The 23,394-nt window shown below is 35.3% G+C and overlaps 1 protein-coding gene across 6 annotated transcripts; it reads right to left on the bottom strand.

Moving 5' to 3' along the window:
* Positions 1 to 1,975: 1,975 nt before the first annotated feature.
* FAM76B (family with sequence similarity 76 member B) lies at positions 1,976 to 23,252 on the bottom strand. 6 transcript variants are annotated; one of them, XR_004302028.1, is made up of 11 exons: positions 22,865 to 23,252; positions 21,977 to 22,041; positions 21,064 to 21,118; positions 19,824 to 19,979; positions 17,238 to 17,437; positions 13,859 to 13,906; positions 13,587 to 13,667; positions 12,790 to 12,925; positions 9,703 to 9,804; positions 8,072 to 8,171; positions 1,993 to 4,656 (listed from the first exon to the last, which is right to left on the bottom strand). XR_004302028.1 is itself a non-coding variant. In XM_032426242.1 (11 exons), the coding sequence occupies exons 1-10, from the start codon at positions 22,949 to 22,951 to the stop codon at positions 8,944 to 8,946; spliced, it is 972 nt and encodes a 323-aa protein (XP_032282133.1). In that variant the 5' UTR covers positions 22,952 to 23,252; the 3' UTR covers positions 4,573 to 4,656; positions 8,905 to 8,943. The 6 variants fall into 6 exon arrangements, 5 of the variants coding, with proteins under 5 accessions (XP_032282129.1, XP_032282130.1, XP_032282133.1 ...); XM_032426242.1 differs by lacking the exon at positions 8,072 to 8,171 and adding an exon at positions 8,905 to 8,985 and having other exon boundaries at positions 4,573 to 4,656; XM_032426238.1 differs by lacking the exon at positions 8,072 to 8,171 and having other exon boundaries at positions 1,976 to 4,656.
* Positions 23,253 to 23,394: the final 142 nt, after the last annotated feature.

Below are 23,394 nucleotides of genomic sequence, written 5' to 3'. Positions count from 1 at the left end.
TCTGTTTCCTCACAACGGTGTCTTTATGTTGTCAGATTTGGAATACTGAAAACCTACAGGTGAGAAATGGTTAACTCCATACACTTAATTTTTTCTTAATTTTCTTTTTTATTATGAGTAAGGTCATTTTTTCACGTAAAAACCATCTGCATTTTCCCTGTGAACGGTCTACTCATTCCTCTGGCCCAGTTTCTATACAGTTGTTGGTCTTTTTCCTTCTTTATTTTAGAAACAAGTCAATCATTTTAGTCAAAATACAGTTTTCAACCCTCTAATCATATAACTTCTCAGACCACATTTTTCTTGAAAAAGTGGTGACTAGCACAACAATTCCAAATTCAGTCATAGCAGCAACAAACATGAGCATCAAACCAGTGGGCTTGTCATCCACTATCCCCGTCAATTAAAAAACAAATTCTGCACCTTCTATGCCAAGACATTGTTTAGAATTGAAGTTTTTCTCTGCCCATACGCTTGTCCTATCCAACTGACATCCAACTGATGATTCTCATCGTCCTCATAGCCAACTTCTTGGCTATGTCTGAGAGGACAACTATACACACACCTCCTTAATACTGATTTTGTGTGGCAAACTGTCTAGGTACAAGTCACTTCAACCAAGCTACCTCAATTTCCTTTTGGAAAATGGCAGGGCATTAATAAAAGTCAATACTCAAGTCATTTACCACTTCCCACTCCATTTCCTTGGCTACAAAATAAAGCAGTTGGAGAAAATGATACATAACGATCTTCTTGACGTGTTCAATTATCTGGTCTTACATCATTTCCTTTTCAAAACTCTAGGAGACTACCCAAACTGCCTTTAAAATGCAGCTCTAAATAATTTTTCTAAGTTCACTCCCCAATTCTCCTCAAAATATCCTCTACTCATTAGTCCTTCAATATTTCATGCCTTTTTTTATATTCCACTTGTTCTCAGTGTGTGCCCTCTGGGCCAGACGCATTAGCATTACCTGGGAACTTAGAAATGCAAATTCTTGGGACCATCCCAGAGTCATGGACTCAAGAAATTAGGGCAGAGGCCCAGCCACATGTGCCTCACGAGGTCCCCCATCTCGCCCTGTGACTGATGCATGCTCAAGTTTGAGAAAGCAATGACTTAGACTAACCTTTCCCACAATTCTTAGAATGCCCTTGCTAAAAGCTATTAGCTTCTTATTGCACTTCCTAATACCAAAGCTCCAGATATCTTTTCACGTATATGGTCTCCCCAACTAGACTATAAAGGTCTATGAATCAGGTCTTTAACTTATTTTATCAAACAACATGGTTTTAGTCATGTTCCAAAGTTCGCAAAAACGTAACTACATCTAGCTTGATTTGCTTTACTGTTGCTTTGAAATATCTCAATAGCTCAATAACCTGTTTCATGAAAGCAGTCTTAATGAACATGTCACAAAATTGAATGTGTTTGCCTGAGCCAGTTCTCTTAAATCTGTTAATTTTAAAGCCTCAGACTGGGAAAATGTAGATGAAGCTTATGGTAGGCTCAGTAATGGTCCCCCAAGAAGTCCACGTTCTAATCTCTGTGAATAGGTTACCTTATGTGACAATAGGGAGTTTGCAGATGTGACTAAGAATTTGAGATATGAAGACTCCTGATGATCCAGGTTGGCCCAATGATGGGAGCAGAAGGAAATACCATGACCAAAGAGAGAACACCACATGATAACAGAACTAGAGATTTGAAGATGCTACATTTTTTAGCTCTGAAGATGGAGGAAGGGGCAGAGCTAACGAATGCAAGGAATGCAGCTCCAAAAGCTGAAAAAGGCATGAAAACATATTCTCCCCTAGTGCATCCAGAAGGAACCAGCTCTGCTGACACTTGACATTAGTCTAGTAATACTGATTTTGGACTTCTGGCCTCCAGAACTGTCAGGGAATTAATCTTTGCTGTTTTAAGCCACTAAGCTTGTGGTAATTTGTTGCAGAAGCAACAGGAAACTAATACAAAACTTTTGACAAGTTTTTATTGTGAAATATTGGATTTAGAAAAAAGTACAAAATGTCAACAGTCAGATGTGTACAAGTACAGTATTTCAATAGTCTATACATGTGAACAGCTTATCAGGTTCACCGGAGAATGCATATTTAGACCAATACAATCTAAAAAGAACTGCAATATTCACAGGCTATTAATACATAAAGAACTTGGGCCAAAATGACCCTCACTGGTAAATGCTAATTAATAGCTGAAAACAGGCTAAAAAGCACAATACGGCACACCATAGTATCTCCTTACAGGTCCACATTTAAAGAATATCAGCTCATTTTGTCAATACACTACAGATCCAGGACTGGGACTCAATTACTAGTTTATACAATTGCAAAAAAATTAAGTTATAAAATAAGGTCATGGAATAAAGAGAGGGCATTTAATTAGGACTAAATACTGTGAAGCCCCTAAAAAGTTTTAGCCTTGGAATTTACAAAGCTTAATTACTGAGACTGATTTTCAATTTTTAATCTGTTTCCTAAAAAAGGGGGAAGGGGCACCTTGGTTTTTAGTAGCAGCTCCAACATGTTATAAGAACTATTACACAGTTTATTTTAAAACCATAATGAGCACTGTGGATTGATAAATGGCTATGAAACCAGAATATAAAACATTATAAATTTTAAAGAAAGGTAATGACTATCTTACGAATTTAGCAAATCCCGCAAACATTAAAATCTGTGTTAAGAAGGCATTATCTCTCATTGTTGAGAGTACTAAATTTAGGAAGATTATTGCATGAAGAGCTCATAAAAATAAACTGGTTTAATTTTTCCAAGTGAAGTCTGACTGATTCAATCTTTTGCTATATTACTTCAAAATCACCCTAGATAATGTTCTCAAATTGGACAAAGAATTATTTGATATCAACATATAATGAAAAACTGCAGGAATCATCTCCTGAAACATCGGTTATGTTAAGAACAATTATTGTAATCATCCTGTGTTCTGAGGAAAGATGATCTTTGACCTGACATTCATAATCATTGTTTGTTTAAAAACTTAAAAACTAATACATTTAATAACAGTTTACTTAAAACAAATTTATCCTTGCCCATAAATTCCTAAGAGAAGGAACTCTCTTCCACTCTCTCCAGTGTATCTAGCAATGCCTGATGCTTTACAATTGAACTAATAGTCTGAACTGGCATTTATTAAGGAGATTAATTCCATTAAAGGCTGAAAAACCACTGGATCAGAAAATAATTAGTCAATAACTTTACACAACCTATCCCAACCTACCTTAACCTTTATAGACAATTTTAAAGACTCTGATATAATTTTCTTATAAATAGTGCCTGTATCTTATAGTAGATTCCAATTTATTCAAAGATACTCATGGATTGATTTAAGTTATTTAAATTTTTCCAGATTTGCTTTAAACTTACAAATCAAATATGGTGTACATAAATATTAACTTAGATAAAAGGCAGATATATGGACCACTGCAGGAAATTATAAATTTTCAAAAGCTTTTATAAAAGAAAAATAAAGCAGAACATGTAACTCACGAAATATGAACATGAAGCCATATGACATAAAAAATAAAATTACTCTATCAGAAATGATTTAAAATTAAATCTTTGGGGGATGTATTTTTACATAATTCAATGAATTCAGTGACCAACAGCTTCTCATATCACACAGAAACAAACCACAAAATCATCTAGAGTCTATATGCATCATCAGTTCTTAATGCGATCTCAAACATTTTACTAACAACTTTGATTTCCTTTTGAAATAGGCTTCTGTACATATGCATTTATATACAAACATTTATTAAACATGATTTTAAAACAAACTGTATGTACAAAAGATCAGCATTCCTATAAATAAAAACATTAGGTGGCAAAAAGGCACTTGTAAGTAAAAATCTACAGTAGTTTGTACAAAACAGAACACATTTTACCTTGGATACTGTACAATAAACATTAATTCTTATACCAATAATGAAAATACTAGTTTACTAACTAATGTTAATGATGTAACTTTTAAAAACATATTTACATATACTCTGAAGTTCATTTAATAAAAGCACCATGATTTTCTCCTAAATTCATGTTGATGCAAAGTAAAAACACAATTACCAAAAAAACCAGTGTTTACCATTTTCCTTGTTTAAAAGTTTTTGTATTTCTAAAGTGAAAACTGTTTATCTGAAATCAACATAGTGTAAAACAAAAAAACAAAACAAACCAAAAGCCCTGCTGCTCTGACTTCTGAACACCATCACCTACTCTATTATTGCATGTTGCATTTTATAAAGAGCACGACTCATGCACTCCTTTACAAGTGTTTAATACTATTGCTGGCAAAAAAGTTCCTGGATAGCAAATCATTAAAAAGTAACTTCAAGCCAGTTGAAGTTTTATTTGAACGTTTTACAACTTAAAAAATGCTGTATATCAGTTACAAAAGTGAATAGGAAACACGCCAATTCATCTGGTGTGCAAAAATATTTCTCCACTACACAGAATTTAAGGGCTTCACAGAATTTTTCTCAAATTTACATTTTCAGCAGAAACACTACATGAATAACTACTTTCTCAAGGGGATGTTAGTATGCTTCCACTTTTGTCAAACTTTTTACCCTTTGACAATGCTGCGACCTGTTTGAGTAGTTCTCTGTTTTTAGCCTGTGGGAGACAAAAACATTTAAGATGAAAAATGCTTGAAATATTAAGTCATGTTGAAGAATACTACTTATTTAATGCTGTTCTTTTCACTTGTACAACAAGATTTCATTGAAACACTAAGACCAGATCAAAGAGTTGGTATATTAAGGTTCATCTCTTTAATGCTGGATATTGGAGAAGGAATATTCTAGATTGGTTTATCAGCCCCTTTTGTAAATGTTGATATTAATATAACTATTGTTCAAAGATACAATCAGTTAGAAAAAAGGCAACTTAGGCAATCCATTTGAGAGGGTCAAATTTTAAATAAGGAGAAAATGTCTGGCTCTTTAACTTAAAAACATAAAATGAAAACTATGAAAATAAATTCTATAATTAATGACTCAAGTAATGATTTGGGAGGAATACTGCCCAACAAACTATACAAAGTGTTCCATTTGATGTTTACCTATTTATAGAATAAGCAAAAGAGGTCCATTTTGCAAAAATATTCTACACTTTATCACTTTGCCAAAGGGACCCTCTCTCAACTTAATGCTATTCAACTAATTTTTTTTGAAGTATCCATCAGAAACGCCCTTTCTGATCTCATTTTTGTTTCTTTAATTGCCATAACAGTAATTAGGTACTGGCTTTGATGTAATTTGAACACCTACACATCATCGTTTTCAGATCTGTGAAAGGATGAAATTATTTTTCAAAGACTCCAAATTTCACTTTGCCATTGCTCTGAACTGAATGTGCCCTTCATTCAAATGTTCTACCCGCCAAAGACACTGTCCTTGAGCCAAAGCACTATGACAATCACCAGTGTTTAGTGAAGAGGAATGTGTAAAGAGGGACCTTCAAGTGAATACTCTCATATTTTGACTGCCTTTGTCTCCCTATGTGATCTCTTAACTGTGGAAACACAGGTAATAAGAACCCTCCATATATACAAATACATTAATGATCAAACACTTTTGGAGTTTTTGAGCCAAAATGGGGAGAGTGTTGACAACAGACTAGAATCTGAGTGCTGCCCTAAAAGCAACAAAATTTTTCCTCTGGTTTACGTAGGAAAACCATTTATTTTCCTTCACAAGTCTCAAGATTTTTTATTATCTAGATAATACTTTTTTTTTTAACCTCAGGGCTTCATCTTCTACTCTAATTTTGGCCTTTGTATGGCAAGATAACACCCTGCCTTCTCTGTACACCATCTTAAACCAGTTTCGTGAAACATAACCTTTTCCAAAGCTTTGTATTTCCACTCCCCCACCTTTCTTAAACCAAACTCTCCCCAATTAATACCCATTACCTCCTAAATGCAAATATTCTTAGAACGATTTCATATTTGCAAACCTAACCATTTTTATGTTCGAATGCCTGACAGAATTTCTCTCTATTCAATAGTTGTTAAATAAGGTGATAATTAAAAGTTTCAATTTCAGGGGCGCTTGGATGGCTCAGTTGGTTAAGTGTCTGACTCTTAATTTCAGCTCAGGTCATGATCTCAGGGTCGTGAGATCGAGCCCCATGATGGACTCTGCACTGGGCATGGAGCCTGCTTAAGGTTCTTTCCCTCTTCCTCCGTTCCTCTGCCCTCAGCCCTCTAAAAAAAAACAAGTTTTAATTTCAAATCCAATTTCAATTTTAAATCTAGAAAAATCACAAAGAGTTTAATAGGATTTTGTTTTCCCTTTAAAATTAAACAGCTTGAGAAACTCAGAAGACAAATAAGGAGAATTCCGGGTAGTTAGCAGTAAGTCAAGTGAGTACACTTAATGATCAACTGGTTTATTTCTCAGCTGACCAGTCCTAGTCAGTGTAATAGTTTTAAATTGTTTTCTTTTTATTGTTAGCCACGTTATTTAATTTGTAACTACAATAGATTCTCTTTGCCAAAAACAGAAATCTTAACAGAATTTTTAAAATACAGATTAATGAAGGGCATAAAAAAATGGTATGTTTGCAAATGTGCCTCAAAGAGATTGCCATCAGATCTCTAAGTTATATTTATCCAAAACCGTTTATATACTGACAATATTCAAATTATCTTTTCTTAGTCATCAATAAGAAGCAAACACAAAAATCAGAGTTTGTAATTTTCATATTCTAAATATGAAACACAAGAATTCAAACATTAGGTGTTGAAAGCAGTTTTCCCTTTTAATTTTTTAGCAGCTAATTTTCAATTTGCATTTATATATTCGGTCTCCTAATTGCAGCACTAATAAATCTATTTACTGATAAATTATGTAAGAAAAAGCCCTTAAGAAAAATAAACAATGTATCAGTTGTTAAATGCAGATAAGTCCAAATGTGTCTTATTCTAATTTAGGTACATTAAAAATGTATTTTACAATGCAATACTTAAATATGTATGCATTTAAAATTTTTATCCTAATGTTACTTCTTTATTATGTACCCTGCAAAAAAAATAAAAAAATTTAAAATTCTTAACAAGTTAAGCTAAAAATGTTTAGAAATAGTGGCCTAAAGGAAAGACTATCTGGAGTAACACAGATCCTGCTGTGTAACCTGGAGTCTATTTTCTCATACGTAAGACAGAAACCTCACCACCACCTCAAGAGGAGTTGAAGGAACTAATCAAATATATAAAACACTTAGCCTAACACAGAGGCTGATACACAGAGGCACTCAAACCTTAATCCCCTTTCCCCCTTCATTAACTTCACTCCTAAACAAAATTTTTTATTTGGTATTCTGCTAGGACAACCTAGGTTGTTTGTTTACTTTGGTATTTTGCACAATTTTTTCTTGTGATGCTCCCTGCTTATTTCCCAGGTTTAATAGTTTAAAATGTTTTGAGAACTATTAGAACATAGTAAATTTTCTGCTACAGGGTTGTTACAACAAAAAGGTAAGAAAAATAGTTAATTCTGTTTACTCAACTAAATAGAAAACCCTACTAGTACATGGCTGCTGTAGGGACTACAGTTAAGAGAGTACACAACTGTAACAGAATGTTTCTAGCAATTAACACAGAAGATATAGGAAGTGGTCTGATAACAAGGAACAGAAACCTGAGTGACCTGGGAACACAAGAGAAAGTACAGTTTAATTTGAGTCACAAGATGTAGGTTTCTATGTCAGTTCTGATTATGTGACCACCATTTCATCCGTAAAGTGGGAACTCAGTTATTATAAAAAGCAAGTAAGACAGCCTACGTAAAATCATGTTAGAAATGTCATACTTCTATCTAAACATTAGTTGCTATTCTATTACATAGAAGTTCAGCTACTGACCAAGAAGAGTTACTAGGCTTAAGATACCAATCAGGCTAAGATGTCAAAGAGAAGGTCCCCTCTGTTTACAACAACAAAATAAAACAACAAACTGCTCTTTTGGACAGTGAGTTGTACTAAGTTTTATCATAAATTTAAGTATTGCTCACAGTTTTTCTGTTACCTCAATTCTGGATTTACTCCAGAGTTTTGGTTACACCACTTTAAATCAGAGATCATCATGCAGAAGATTCTGTTGCCAGGTAATCATTCAGCAGTAATAACTGAATGAGAAAAATAAGAAAATCATAAAGCAAATATATACTGGTGGATAATGTCCAAAAACCCAATTATATGGGCAATTTCTCAACAGAAGGCAGATGGACACTTCCATAAATCATTCATTCAACAAATTATTTGAGTGCCTACCATGTGCCAGGTTCTACACAAAGTTTCTCTTTAAAACTCTTTGTAAGACTAATGTTAAGACTAGGGCTGTAATTGAAATTCAGGTTCCTAAATTCATTTTACAATTTCATGCAATTTAAGCTACCTTCAAAAAAGTATGAGGAATACAAACCAAAAGGCAGGACTAGCACATATACCCTGGTTTTACAATGAAAAAAACAAAAACAAAAAAAACCTCAGGGCAGTATTACTCCCTTCCTTTCCAAGCTGCACTCTCCCATGAAGTCTAAACTCTATGTGCTGACATGCATCCTCTTTGCTTTTAAGACTTAAAACTACTAAAGTTTAAAAGCCCTGTTACCCAAAGATTCATTCCTCAGATGTCAGAATGTATAAATCGACAGAACATGTAATTAATTTAATGTGGTCTGATTTCTAAATTTATGAAACTGAGGTGAGAAAAGGCTTAAATAAGGGAGTAATGTCTATCCCTGCTGGATGCTCTCCATCTCCGCATGCCGGACATCAGATACTACCCTCTCTGTCACTATGGTGACTCTTGGCTTCACCATTCAGTTGTTCTGTATATTGAAATCCTCCTGAATATACCTTGCAGTAATCTTGGGAGGCTGGCCTTGGCCTTGATCACTAGAGGCTCCCTGCTGCAGCACACAGAATCCTATTTGGCACCTTAAAAATCACAGTACAAAGGTTAAAGTGCACTCCTTTGCCTTTCATCACTGCACGTAGCATAAATTTCCTCCACTTGAGGCCCCTGAGAATTGGTTTTGTACACCCACCTCCCTTCCCATTATCTGGGCAGAAACACGAAGAATGATTGCACAATGTACTAAAGACCTTATTTTCACCTTAGTTTCATGAATCCGATCTTTTAATTTTTTGTTTTTCACACAATGATCAATTGAACATACTCCACTGGTATCCTCCTCTAAAAACCCCATAACGAGTCTAAGCAAAAGTTTTCAGAATTAATATACTGAATCCCCTTATCAAGTGATTTCAAGCAATAACTTTTAATGGGAGCAGGATTAAGAACTGGTAAAAAGTCAAAATCAGGGGCGCCCGGGTGGCTCAGTCGGTTAAGTGTCTGCCTCCAGCTCAGGTCATGATCTCAGGGTCCTGGGATCCTGCGTCAGGGTCCTGGGATCCTGCGACAGGCTCCCCACTAAGCAGGGAGTCTGCTTCTCACCCTCCCCTCTGCTCCTGCTCTTGCTCACTCTCTCTCAAATGAATAAATAAAAATCTTTAAAAAGTCAAAATTGAAGCTGAAAATGCACCAAATACACATAAAATAGGGATACCAATACCAGTCTAAGACAATATTATTAACAATTAAGCAAGGTTAGCCCTCCTTGCCTAACAGTTCATATAAATAATGTCATTTACCTGAAGTTGTTCCACAGTTTCTTTGTGAGCTTTTTCCATACTGTTCATCTTTGTTCTCAAATTTGACTCTTGGTACTGAAAGTCTGCCTTTAGTTCAGTTAACTGAGAAACAGATAAACAAGCATATAAATTTATATATGCGCATGTGTAAAAATATATATATATGCACACATCATTTTAAACATTCATTATAAATTCACAACTCATTATAGAAGTGGAAGATGTCAGCAGTTTCCTGAGTTTTATAACTCATTTAGAATTTGTTTTGTGAAATGAAATTCTATTTTATTATAGTATATTTTAAAGTTAAGATAATACTGAACTGTCAGTAAAACTTTTGAGAAGTTGCCTTTTTCTGTTTCAATTTAAAAATGGCTTCACTGGACACAGAGTTTGGCAACTGGAATGCCAAAAGGAAAGTTTAATGGCTCATACCGGGGAAAAATGCTTCAATTACAACATACTTCACATTATATATAAACAAAGTAAATGTTAAAAATGGTGTCAGGTTAAAATAATCTTTCAATGACAAAAGAAGAAAATTTCACACTGGACAAGTACAAAGAGGAGTGGTTTTATCAACCATGAGCTATACTGCTTTTACTTTAAAATTTACATCCGGAATTATGTATCTAATACCACCTAAGGCTTGAGGTAAAATGGAGAACAAAGCACAGAAATACAACATGGAATAAGAAAGTTAATTTAAAATTTTTGCTAACTTAGACAAATGTAAGAAAAAAAAATCAGTGGTTTGAGGAAGCTACATTTTCTTCTTAAATATCAATGACATACATAAAAATACATAATCCTTATGACCTTGAACTAAAAAATAAGTTGGTATTATATAATTTCATTATCAGAACCATGGAGAAGAAAGCTTCTGGTTATTTTTAAATGGTTTTCATTATATATAAACTTTAAAGGTTTGCACGTTCTTTTTTTTTTGTATAGATATATAACAGCAAAGAGAGAAAGGAAGTCATGGTGTATTATATTCTTACTGTCTGAATAAAAGCCCTTGCTTTTGCCAAATTCAAAGAATAACTGAATTCTGTTTACTACATTACAAAGGAATTCCTGTTCTGAAATGTCAATTCACATCAGATCAGCTAAGATAATTATTCTTGTCACTCCACTGTGTGTTGCCTTCAGATTATGAATTTCTGGAAGATAAGGATCATGTCCAATTTATTTATTCATTTTTGTATCCTCATGATCACTAGAGGATACATGGCTGGCTCTAGAAGTCATTGAATAAAGTGAAATAAATTTAAGAAAATATCTTGGTTGCCTTAGATTTACATTATAAGAAAAAAGAACAAATATGTAGAAAAATATTTTAGGCTCAGAATTATTATTTTCCTTACAACACTGCCTATTTCCATTCCCATTATTTTTTTTTTAAAGGAACACTAACAAAAGCAGAAAACTTTCACAAACTGCACTAACACAGAAGAGTCATGCTATGAAAAAAAAAATCTAATAGAAAAGTCAAAATTCCACAATGCATTACTACTTGGTTTTGGAATTGTTACTTTATAGCAAATTTACTATTTTATTCAACTTGTACCTAGATTACCTAGGTTAATATAGATAAATCTTTGTGCATAGAAATGTCTTTAAAATTTTGTGCATAAAACAAATTTCCATAAAAGTTCATTAATTCAAAAAATTCTGTTAATCAGAAAGAACCATAAAAAGACACTCCTAACTAACCTATTCTTATGGCAATCCTAAATTTCATATACTGAATTTGCTTAAACTAAGATACAAATATATTAAAATAAATTTAAATCCACTAACCATCAAGGCACGGGAAAATTTAACACAAAAGTTGTTAAATGCCAAGCTCAGATTCAAGCACCACTACAGATACTCAGAAATACAGATAATTCATACACATATCTATAATTAAGTCTTATTCATAATTTTAAAAGGAATGTTTTTAATGTTCTTCTATTGCATAAGGCATTTGAAGTAAGTCAAACTTATAGAATAGTCTACAACTATAAACAAGTACAAAAGTTGGTTCTACCCTCAAAGATGACCCAACACCAGTAATAGCAGCTATGAGCATTTATACATGGCAGGAGCTGTAGTAAGTACTTTATATTTCCATTTAATCCTAACAACCATCTCCTGAGATGGTATTAATACTCCCATTTTTAAAAAACTGAGGACCAAAGATGTGAAAGCATTCTGCTCAAGTTCACAGAAAGTGTTGGAACTTTTCACTAAATTGACAACATATTTGATACTCCTAATCTAACTGACAAAGTCCTCAGAAGTACACTTAGTTCCTACAAAATGATCTTAGACACCTACTGCTGATCACCACACAGGAAATTTCCATAGCACTACTTTTCACCAGTTATTTGATCTGGATTGAAATACACGATTGGTATGTCAAGGACTAAACTCAACTACTTTCTCAAATCACAAGAATTTACATAATATTCCATTTACATGTCATTTCCAAATTAAGACATTAGGCTTTCTTTTAAGCTACAGGTTACTGGAAGCTAATGTTCAAAAATTATTATAATTCTAATTAGCTCTCAGTTAATTCTTAGAACTAAAATTCTGAAAGACCTATTTCAGCCATAATTCATAAAATTATGAGTAAGACTTGATTATAAATATGTGTATGAATTATCTCTATTTCTGAATATCCATAGTGGTGCTTGAATTCACCATTTTCACCTATCTTCTTTAGACGGCTTATGTTCCAATTTGGTTTTTGTAATGTGTCTTGTAAGAATCATGCACAGCATGGGGTGCCTGGGTGGCTCAGTCGTTAAGCGTCTGCCTTCGGCTCAGGTCATGATCCCAGGGTCCTGGGATCGAGCCCCGCATCGGGCTCCCTGCTCCGGGGGAAGCCTGCTTCTCCCTCTCCCACTCCCCCTGCTTGTATTCCCTCTCTCGCTGTGTCTCTCTCTGTCAAATAAAAATAAATAAAATCTTTAAAAAAAAAAAAAGAATCATGCACAGCATTACCAAATTATTAAAGTCTAATAAAACTTGCATCTTCAAGCAGAACTCAAGATGTAAATCTTACCAGGCTTCAGTGAACCATGTTCTTACCTTTTTATCTTTTTCTAAAATGGTCTGGTCTCTCTGCTGTAAGAGACGTTTAAGTGACATCACTTCTTCTTTCAGTTGACTTATAAGGACAAAATTGTCTGTTCCCCCACTATCTGCTGACTGATTTATAGAGCTACTAAAAAGAAAAAAGTAAAACACAGTTAAATGAAGTAGAAGGAAAATTAGCAGGTGTTCAAATTGCATAAATTAGACAATTCCACAAACATCCTTAAGGCTAATGCAAAAAAATATGTACCTGACAGAAATGGATGCAACTGGCAAATTACCTTACTAATGGCACACATTACATACACCTGCAGAAATATAATTCAGTATTAGCTTTTAGGGGGTCAATACTTCTAGTGTAAAGCAATAGGCAGCCAATTTGTACAGTAACATCAGCAAACTTTTGGCTAATGAACTAAAAACAAACTCACGCTCATAATACTTTAAATTTAAATACATTTTCCAAGCAGGTCAATTTAAAACATCACAATTAGATTTTTAGATCTGTGTTTCACTGAAGAATAATTAAGATCAAGAGAATGTTCTATTCAGATTTGTTCTCCTTTTTTCAAAACCCAATGTATTCCCCAAATAGAACAACAGTTCAGTGCCACTTGCTTATTGCCAAAATTAAGTTAAAAATTTTAACTAATTATGGTTACTTTTCTAGGTGACTCAAAAAAGTCAATGAAGATACATGTTTCTATTCTTTTACCTAGTAATAACTGGCAATCAACTGTAACTGTTCAACTAACTTGAATTTTCGTAGCGCTAAAGGAATTCATTTTTACCTATCTCCATTAGATGGCTTAGATTCCAATTTGGGCTTTTTCTTTGGAGTTTCATTCTGAATTGCTGCAGAGGATTTATGGCTGAAACCAAACATTAATAAGAATAATTAGAGTAAAAAGGGCAGAGGCACCAAGTGATGTTATTCTTCTTCCCCTAAAATATTACCAAATATCATTGATCTTTTAAAAGCATAAGTAACAAAGTTAAAGGGATGTCACGTTAAAAAAAAGTATGCTTCAAAATGCTTCAGAAAATATGTTAACATATTTACCTCTGTTTCCACAGTCCCTGCTCTTGTTCTGGACTCAGATTGCTGATTCTGAAAAATATATAAATGACATCTAACAACAACATTTATTTAATACATCTATGCTTAACATTTTTCCTAATGGACTCAAATTATGTATGTTTAGAATCTTTTGTTCAGAGAATGCATATTCAATTAAGTTTTTGAACTAAAGCTAATCACATTCTACTAAGTTCGATTCTAATAACTGGTAGCCAATTGCTACTAAGTTCTCTAACAAAGGTACAGTGACAGGGATTAAATTCTTTTTTTAATCGTTTTCCAAAAGTCAATTTAATATCATACTAAAAGTTGGGGTATATAAGCATGAAACCCACCATGATAAGGCTTTATAATTTATAAAGTATGACAATCATCATACGTAGGGTGCCCTTACTATTTCAGACAAAAAATGTTCTATCTTTAAAGTTAAGGCCTTCCTAATAATCCTATCTGGAGATTCCTCCTTTAGAGTAACTCAAGTTGCTCAGAATAGTGTGTCAAGTTCAACCAGGAAATATCTTAATTTGTTTCATTCCTAGTTTTCCTAAGAACCCTCTCCAAAGTCCCTAGATGTTTCTTCAGTCAGTACTGTGGAACAGACATACCAAAAATACTGGGAAATTTCATATTAAGAACTGATTTTACTTTTATTTATAATTAAATGCTGTATTACTAAGTCTTTTCCATTATGCCATAACACTAATAATGACTTTATAATTCACTATGAATCAAGTTTTCTTGCAGTTGCATATCAGCCAATCCTGCATTAACCCCTAGTTTATTGACTCAACATGTATAGAGCATCTCCTACATACCAGACACCACATATTTATACAATGTAAGATGTTAAAAAAACCTAGGCTGTGTGACCTTTTGCCAGTTACTTAAAATTCCTGAGCCTTAGTTCCCTCATCTGTGAAATGGGTATAATTTATACCTTATAGGGATATCAGACTTAAATGAATTTATATAAAAACACTTCATACATTACTAGTGTATATACAATAAAAACATGTACATATATTTATGAGTATAAAATTTACTATTGTAGCTGTATAAGTTTTTCGAGCAAGAAAAAAAAAAATCAGACCATGTTCTTAAAAATCAGCTGTAAATAAATACTAAGTTGGGGAAAAATGCTGTAATTCCATAAACCCGAGTTATTATTTATTTGTGGCAATAAATGGCAACACTACTGAGGAATTCAGTTGCCCTTTCTTTTTACAAATTTCATCATAAGCATTAGCAAACCATATAATCACACATGAATTAACAGCACTATCCAGATCTCAAAGTGAGAACAATCACATTAGTAATGGCTTAACAAAAACACCTGGAATTCACATCCTTGCTTTCTGAGGTGGCCATTCCTGGATCCCGACTGACCTGCTTTTGCTCTCCTCTATCCCCACCCATCACTATATATCACAATATGTACATCCTCATAACTGTTCTAACCTACTAAACTTACAATAGAACCTCACAAACTGGTTGCCTACTCATTAAACAGTCTATATCCATCAAATACAAAACAGTATTTCTATTTCTTAAGCAATAAAAAGGAAAAAAAATTAAAGGTCAATACCATCCTTATTCCTTTTACTTTTGACACCTGTTTTTCTTTCTAAAGATTAAGTTACTGTCATAGAATTTGATCTTTATAAACATACCCTGTGTCCTATCACACACTAAGAAAAATTTATCTATAAAGGACAGGGGAAAGGGACACTTCAGTTGAGTTTCAGGAGTAGGTCTGTTATAGTTACTTTGTCACAGTTTTTCTTAAAAAGGCAAAATCAAGAAAGATTTATGTTCCTTTGTTCCTTGGGATATTCTGACAGAGGCACCACAAGATTTCTTCAAAAGAGCCAGATTAGAAGTCACTATGCACTCCACCACTGTGACATGCAGAAAGTACAACACCAGGGTAAGGCAAGTGAAAAAATTGCTAAGTAAACATCAGTACCTCGATAAAACTTCGTAATATGTGCTTGCCTACAATTTAGAATCAAATTTTGTTAATTAGTACTACATTATATTCTAAAAATGTGTTCTTAAATGTTGTAAGCATCAATTTTCTATAAATGAAATTATGTTTTATCTACCTAGAACTTTAAAGACTCATAGAGAAATTCAGGAAAAAAACAAGTTCTTCTGAAAACTGGTTATCATGTCCTTGTTTTGTCCATTTTGTGTTTAATTTGTGCTTTAATATTCTTGATTTTTCCATGAAGACTAAAACCACAGTTCAAAAAACTTTATGCTATACACATATTACCACTATATAACTTTCTCCTCCCAAGGCACTTTAAAAATCAAGTAGTTGTTTATATTTGAATAGAATTCCTGCCTATGTGTTCTTAAAAAAGCAGCAAAGTACTGCTAATTTAAAAGATTATTTTTCACACTTTTGGAAACTTCAAGATTTAGAATGCTTCTATCATGATCACAAATGATAATCTCACAATCTGTTCTACAAAAACACTGAATGTACATATCCTAGTCACTGATAAATATAACTGCATAGGACTATAATTTGTATTTATAACTGTAAATACAATTTTTACAAGTAAAATCCTAACAATTATTTAAACAAAAAAAGAATAATGAGGACTTTGATAACATAAACCTATGAAGTATTAACACTGGTGTACCTGTATTTTTACTTCATATGATCAAAATTTTATGTAATTCCCTAAATGTACTATTCTTTATTTTTATGGTAAACAGCTTAACACACTCCAGGTGTATAATTTTATACAGGCTTACCTCAAAGATACTGTGGGTTGGGTTCTAGACCATGCAATAAATACTGCAATAAAGCAAGTCAAATACATTTTTTGTTTCCCAGTGCACCTAACTTATGTGTATACCATACTATGGTCTATTAAGTGTGCAAGAGCATTACATACCTTAAAAAAGTAATTAAAAAATTGCTTAAAAATGCTAATGTCATCTGACCTTTCAGCAAGTCATGCATGAATCACTGATCACAGATCACCATAACAGATTTAATAAGGAAAAACTCTGAAATATTGTGAGAATCCAAAATGTGACACAGAAACGTGAGTAAATGCTGTTGGAAATGGTGCCTACAGACTTGCTCAACGCGGGGTTACCCCAACCCCTCAATTTGTAAAAAAATGCAGTATCTGTGAAGCATAATAAAGCAAAAATGTGATAAAACAAGGTGTTCTACATACTGAATAAAGTAGGGAAAAGGCCCTAAACACTCAAGAAGCTTACCATGTACAACAGAAACTAGACTTGCACATAAGTAGTTTTTGCAAAAAGTTAAACAGCAATACTTGGCATTAAATTGCCAAGAGGATTTTAGAAAACCTGCTTTCAAAGTACTTACTTGTGGTGACTACTGCTGTGACGATGGTGATGGTGATGATGGTGGTGGTGATGTTTTGAATGATGCTGGTCTTTCTCAGTAAGAGATGAAGAAGATGAGTTTGAATGTGAAGATCCCAGGCTCTTCCTTTGTTCTTTTGTCTTCTGTAAAACTCTCTTGTATGATAAAGTACAGAGCCAGCATAACAACTTTCCATCAACCTTTTTAAAGAAAATATTTGTATTGAATTAAATGTACCTATAAACTGAGTTTAAGTGAAAAATAAACTATTCAACTTCTAGCGCAGGCGCACACACACATGTGCGCTCTCTCACACACACATGCACACATACACAGATCGTTGCAAAATGGAAATAAAATTAGACTTTTATGAAACCTGGGAAAATGCTCATTTGGTATGTCATAAAATTGGTGAGGATGATCTATGAACTGCCATTAGTTTTGAGGCATTTTTTAATTTGGAGAGAAAAGTTTGTTTTCTTATTACTGGGAAATAAGCATAAATTGACATACTTCAAAGAATCTTACTAAGCACCAGCCTGAATTCTTAAGTCACTGTGCAATTACTAAAATCACAAAGTAATTCCCACTACAGTGAAAACTGTTAGTTTACAGAAACAAGGAGACCTTGAATGACATATACATTTGATTCTCATTATTGGCAGGTTTCCCATTTGCAAATTCACCACCTACTTGCTAAAATTTATCTGTAACCCCCAAATCAACTTGCAGTGCTTTCATGATCATTCACGAACACGCACACAGTAGCAAAAAATTTCTGTAGCCGAGAGCAAACAATCCCTGAAGAAGTTTAACAAGGTGACACTCCGCGGTCGTCTTCTTTCCGCTCTTACACCACAAACAAGTGTCCTTTTCACGGTCTATTTAGTGCCATGTTTTCTGCATCTGTGCTTTCTATTGATGATTCCACTGCTTATAATGGTCCCCAAGTGTAGTGCTGAAGTGATGTATAGTGTTCTTTAGCGCAAGAAGGCTGTGATATGCCTTATGTAAAAAATACATATCTCGGGTAAGTTCCGTCAGGCATATAGTGCCGTCTGCCATGACTTCAATGTGATCAAACAACAATTTATATTAAGATGTCTCTGATCAAAAGGAATGAGATCTTGCCATTTGCAACGACGTGGATGGAACTGGAGGGTATTATGCTGAGCAAAATAAGTCAAGCAGAGAAAGACACGTATCATATGACCTCACTGATATGAGGAATTCTTAATCTCAGGAAACAAACTGAGGGTTGCTGGAGCGGGGGGTGGGGTGGGAGGGATGGGGTGACTGGGTGATGGACACTGGGGAGGGTATGTGCTCTGGTAAGCGCTGTGAATTGTGCAAGACTGTTGAATCTCAGATCTGTACCTCTGAAACAAATAATGCAATATATGTTAAGAAAAAAAAAAGAAGATAGCAGGAGGGGAAGAATGAAGGGGGGGAAAATCGGAGGGGGAGACGAACCATGAGAGACGATGGACTCTGAAAAACAAAGTGAGGGTTCTAGAGGGGAGGGGGGTGGGAGGATGGGTTAGCCTGGTGATGGGTATTAAAGAGGGCACGTTCTGCAAGGAGCACTGAGTGTTATGCACAAACAATGAATCATGGAACACTACATCTAAAACTAATGATGCAATGTATGGTGATTAACATAACAATAAAAATTTTTTTAAAAAAGATGTCTCTGAAGAGAAACATCCACAAAACAAGATTAAGTATTGATTGAAAGATTACCATGTTGTGACCAGAGGCAAGAATCTAATCCTATACTGCCCTCTTAGAAGCAATAGTTCAATATTCGCTAATTCAGTGTTCGCAGCAACTTTATAGAACCTATCTACCACGAATAATGAGGATCAACTGTACATGTGTCAAGGGTGAGGAAAGGAGACTTCTTTCCAAAATTAAGACAAAACCCTATAAAAATGAAATTAAATTTCTTTCTTCTACTTGTTCACACAAGAAGTGCTGGAGGGACATGTCTTACAACTAGGGTACATATACTGCTGTGGAAGAACCTGGGGGAGCTTCTCAAAGAGACAGTCATCCTCCAACTCAACTGAAACTGACAGACAACAGGAGGCCTATGTGAAGTGAATGCTGATCAGCAGAGGAATGCCACAGGCACACACACACTTTTTAAGTCACTGTAGGTAGAGAAAAACAAACAATGGTTGAAAACATGAGCCCCAAGTCAAAAGGCACAAGATTAACTTTGAATTATACATGTTAATGTGCCATCAGGTATTTTTTCACACCAGCAACTTCAGGTAACCAGCAAAAGGGTAAGTAGCTGAAAGGATTTAAAAGCAGTTAGTAATTCTCCCGAACAAAATGTTAGATAACCAAATAGTACAGAACAGCTATCACAGAATATTTTTTTAAAATACAGTAATCTCAACTGATCAACATAAATCTATGTGTGATGCAAACAGAGAAAATGCACTGTTCCTGCACTTCCATCTAACCATTTTCAGGGATCCAAAGGATACATCATGTAGCAGTAGTGTATTCATTAAAATAACTCCCAACCCGTGTGTTTCATTCAATTTCCAGAAGATATCATAATATAAATACCTTTCTTCTTCCTTCCTCCTTTCGATCAAAAGCACATTGTTGTTTGCACTGTTCACAGGTCTGAGGTGGTCCATATTTTTTTTCTGAATTTGTACAACGCTGACACTTTGTACCAATAAATGCTGCAATTATGTTACAGTACTGACAAGGCTTAGGCTGAAAAGCAGATATACATTTTAACTGAGACATTTAAAAATATTAAAAATTTGCCGCATAAAATATACACCTGTATACAGACATATTTCTGGGACTAATTAAGGAAACAGATAAAAAAATTTTCTGTCAAGTATGTTACCCTGTCATATTTAATGACATTCATCATGTTCTTATTCATTTACTAACATTTATTTCAAGAGTCATGCAACTTTTTGTCAACTCTATTAAATAAATAAGATCATGAGAAATGTATTTATGATTGGATAGTATGTTATATAAAAGCTACATGTGAAAAAGGTCTCAAAGAATGAAAATAAAGGTACACACTGATAGAAAAGTTTCATGTATCCAGTATTTAGGAGCATGAAATAATTTAATATCCTAATTACTTCTATTATTCATTAAAAAAAAAATTTAACAACTTTTTATCATATACAGGTATAGGTGATGAAAAGAATATACATTACACATGAGCTTTCAACTTAAGAATTGGCACAAGCATATTCAACCTAAACTATAACAAACATAGCTTGATTTTCTTTGATACTCAAAAGACAATTCAGGATTTTACAGAACCTTAAGGCCAGCACCTTAACTAATCGTGACTGTACTATACCAATAATGACTGTCACATACCTGTGAGGAAAAATTTATACTAGCATAATGTCATGACTTTTGTGAATAAATGCCTGAACTGTACTACTATATAAAAACTGTTAGAGGTCCTGGGGGGTGGGAGGGAGTGTGATTATGCAAACTTTATGGGGGGTGGAGCGGAGTGTGATTATGCAAACTTTATAGATAAGTGGGTTCTCCATAACCAGGAGTTAGTTTGTTATATTTGAGCCTTTAAAGAATAAAATCATACATTTCACACTGAAATTCAATATACACAAAACATGCACATAATATGACTGTTTTTAAATGTTGTCATCCTGTCTGTCTACAGAAAATTTCTTTCCCGGAATATCTTAACATGTTGAATATTTAAGGACATAACAATACAGATTTTTTTAAAAGTCCATTTTGTGAAAAACACTGACTAGTAACAATAACATGAAATAAAAATGTAAGACATACTTACTGTGCCAAATTGCTTCACATTTTGAGCACACTTCTTACAAATTGTATTAGTTTTGCTGAAAAGGAAATTGAATATAGATGATCAAATTTACATAGCTTTCTGAGGTAATTAGCACACTGTCGAACTAAAGCAAATACAGTTTATATTTGACTATTTAGTGGTTCTTAAAATTTCCTCTCATACAGACCAAGGATCTTTTTAGGGATGTGTCCTATACACATTTTCTCTTCTTTCATTAACTTTAGATAAATGATAAATGTTTTTATACATTTTTATTGTGTATCTTTTGGTAAAGGAAACAAAACAAAACAAAAATCCTAATGTTTCCTATTTAGTTCCAAAATCTTCACATTTGCCACTGTTTATGCACAGCCTTACATCTCAGTGCTTACCTAACCTTCCTCTGGACCTTCTCCACTATTATGATGCCAGTTATCTACTTATGAAGAAATTATTTGTTCTTCTCCTTAGGCTACTACTCACTTAAACGTGCTCTGATCTTTTAACAGGAATCACCCTGTTAAAAAGTATGTGCTGTTCTTCCACTGGTAACAAGTTACTAGATTTCACTTGGAAGATAGTTGGTAACATTATGTCAGCACTAATGTTTTGTCATTTTTTACAGCTTAATAGTAACTTTATATTTGCATTTTTAGTCAGCGAGGGTGTGTATTTTCCATGCAATAATTTATTCTCCATTTCCTTGTGTGTAAACTGAAGTCTAGCTGTAAAACAGCCATTAATTATTTGTCAACATGGTCTCTCCCACCACATATAAAAGGTTTACAACTTAAAATTTAAGACACTAAACCATATTTAAGAATACTTTACCACAAATACAGGATTACAACCCCCCAGTATTCCTTACAGACAACTGTGTCTTTAACAATCAAAAACTATTTAGTATACAAACCTCTCTTGTTGAAATTCTGATCTGCAGTAAGTACATTTTACAATAGGATGCGCAATCCGACATTCCTGTAATAAGACAATATATTAGTATCTATCTCAAAGTCCCAAATTTCACTTTTCTGGTAGAAAATTATTACACAACCTAGTCAAATTCCTAAAACATCAATAATACCTGTCCCCCAACGTAAACAATTGAGTAATTTATCATATAAGTGGCCAATTACAGCATATTTTCTTAGGGAAGGTATAGGTGTCTTTGTCTTTATTTGATGTGGGGGGTATGCTACAAATAAGAAAGCTGTCAGGGCCGATTTCAAGGGTTGGTTAAATGTGAAACTACTTAATATTTTGCACCGTTGCTCACAGACAGCATCCCGGCTTTAATGGGATGGGAGGAGCTCCAAATCATAGAGCATTCTGTCCCCAAACCAGTCGCTTCGCTTTCCTGGACAGGGAAGAAGGATGCCATCAGCTTTGCGGCTTCAGGTTCCTAGCAAGAAAGTGCAAAAACCGTCCCCTGCCTCCCGGTGGAAGGAGAGGACAGTCCAGGCAGAAAACCGAGATGAAAACATCTCCACCCCAGGGTCTCTGCGGCATAGACAGGTGGCTGCCGCCTCACTCAGCCCCACCCCTGAGACCCCTGAATGTTGGTGGGGCCCGGCCCCCTCCTGGGCCGCCTGGAAGAGAACAGAATTTTGTCTTCCTCAGGGGCCCCTCCCATCTGATGCCCACGTCCTCGGATAAAGGGGTCCCGAGTGAGGAGGCAAGAAAGAGCTCAAAGCCCCCAAGGCGCCGGCGAAGAGAGCCGGGCTGCAGTGCAGAGGACACCCAGCTCCCTCGGGCTCTGGCCGAGGAAACCCCGCCCGCCCGCCGCCCAGCACCCACGGACCTTGCAGAGCTGCTGGCCCTGGGAGAGCTCCTCGAAGGGATAGCGCTGGGTACACTTGGTGCAGGCGTACAGGGCCGAGGCCGCCATCCTGCTCCTCCTCCACCGCCGCCCGCTCCGAGGCGGGGCCCTACGGGGAACTCGGGCGCCGCCGCCGCCGCCGCCGCCCGGGCCGCGGGCTCCTCCTCCTCCCCCCTCCCCTGCCTCGCGCCCACCAGAGCCTCGCCGCGAAGGCCCGAGGCCCTGCAGTCTGTACCGTCTCCCTCCGCCTCCACTTCCGCCCCCAGCCCTCTCAGTGACGCCGTCCAGGCCGCTCCCGCTTAGGCCCCTATAGCGGCGGAGGAAGACGAAGAGGATAGTTCGATGCGGTTTAGCTGCGCGGCAGTGGATCCGCTTCCTTCTCGGCCTCCCTTCCCCATCTCTGATTGGCTGGGAAGGCTACTGCGTCACTCGGTCGCTCCTCCCAACCCCTAACCCCGGCTACGCTGGGAGCTCCCACAAAGGGAGGAAGTTGCTGGCCAATGACGGCCCGA

The sequence above is a fragment of the Phoca vitulina genome, unplaced genomic scaffold, assembly GCF_004348235.1.
Source record: "Phoca vitulina isolate PV1807 unplaced genomic scaffold, GSC_HSeal_1.0 scaffold34, whole genome shotgun sequence".
Classification (NCBI taxonomy): Eukaryota; Metazoa; Chordata; class Mammalia; order Carnivora; family Phocidae; genus Phoca; species Phoca vitulina.
The sequence above is the reverse complement of the archived record's forward strand: the minus strand, read 5'-3'. Positions and strand labels throughout refer to the sequence as shown.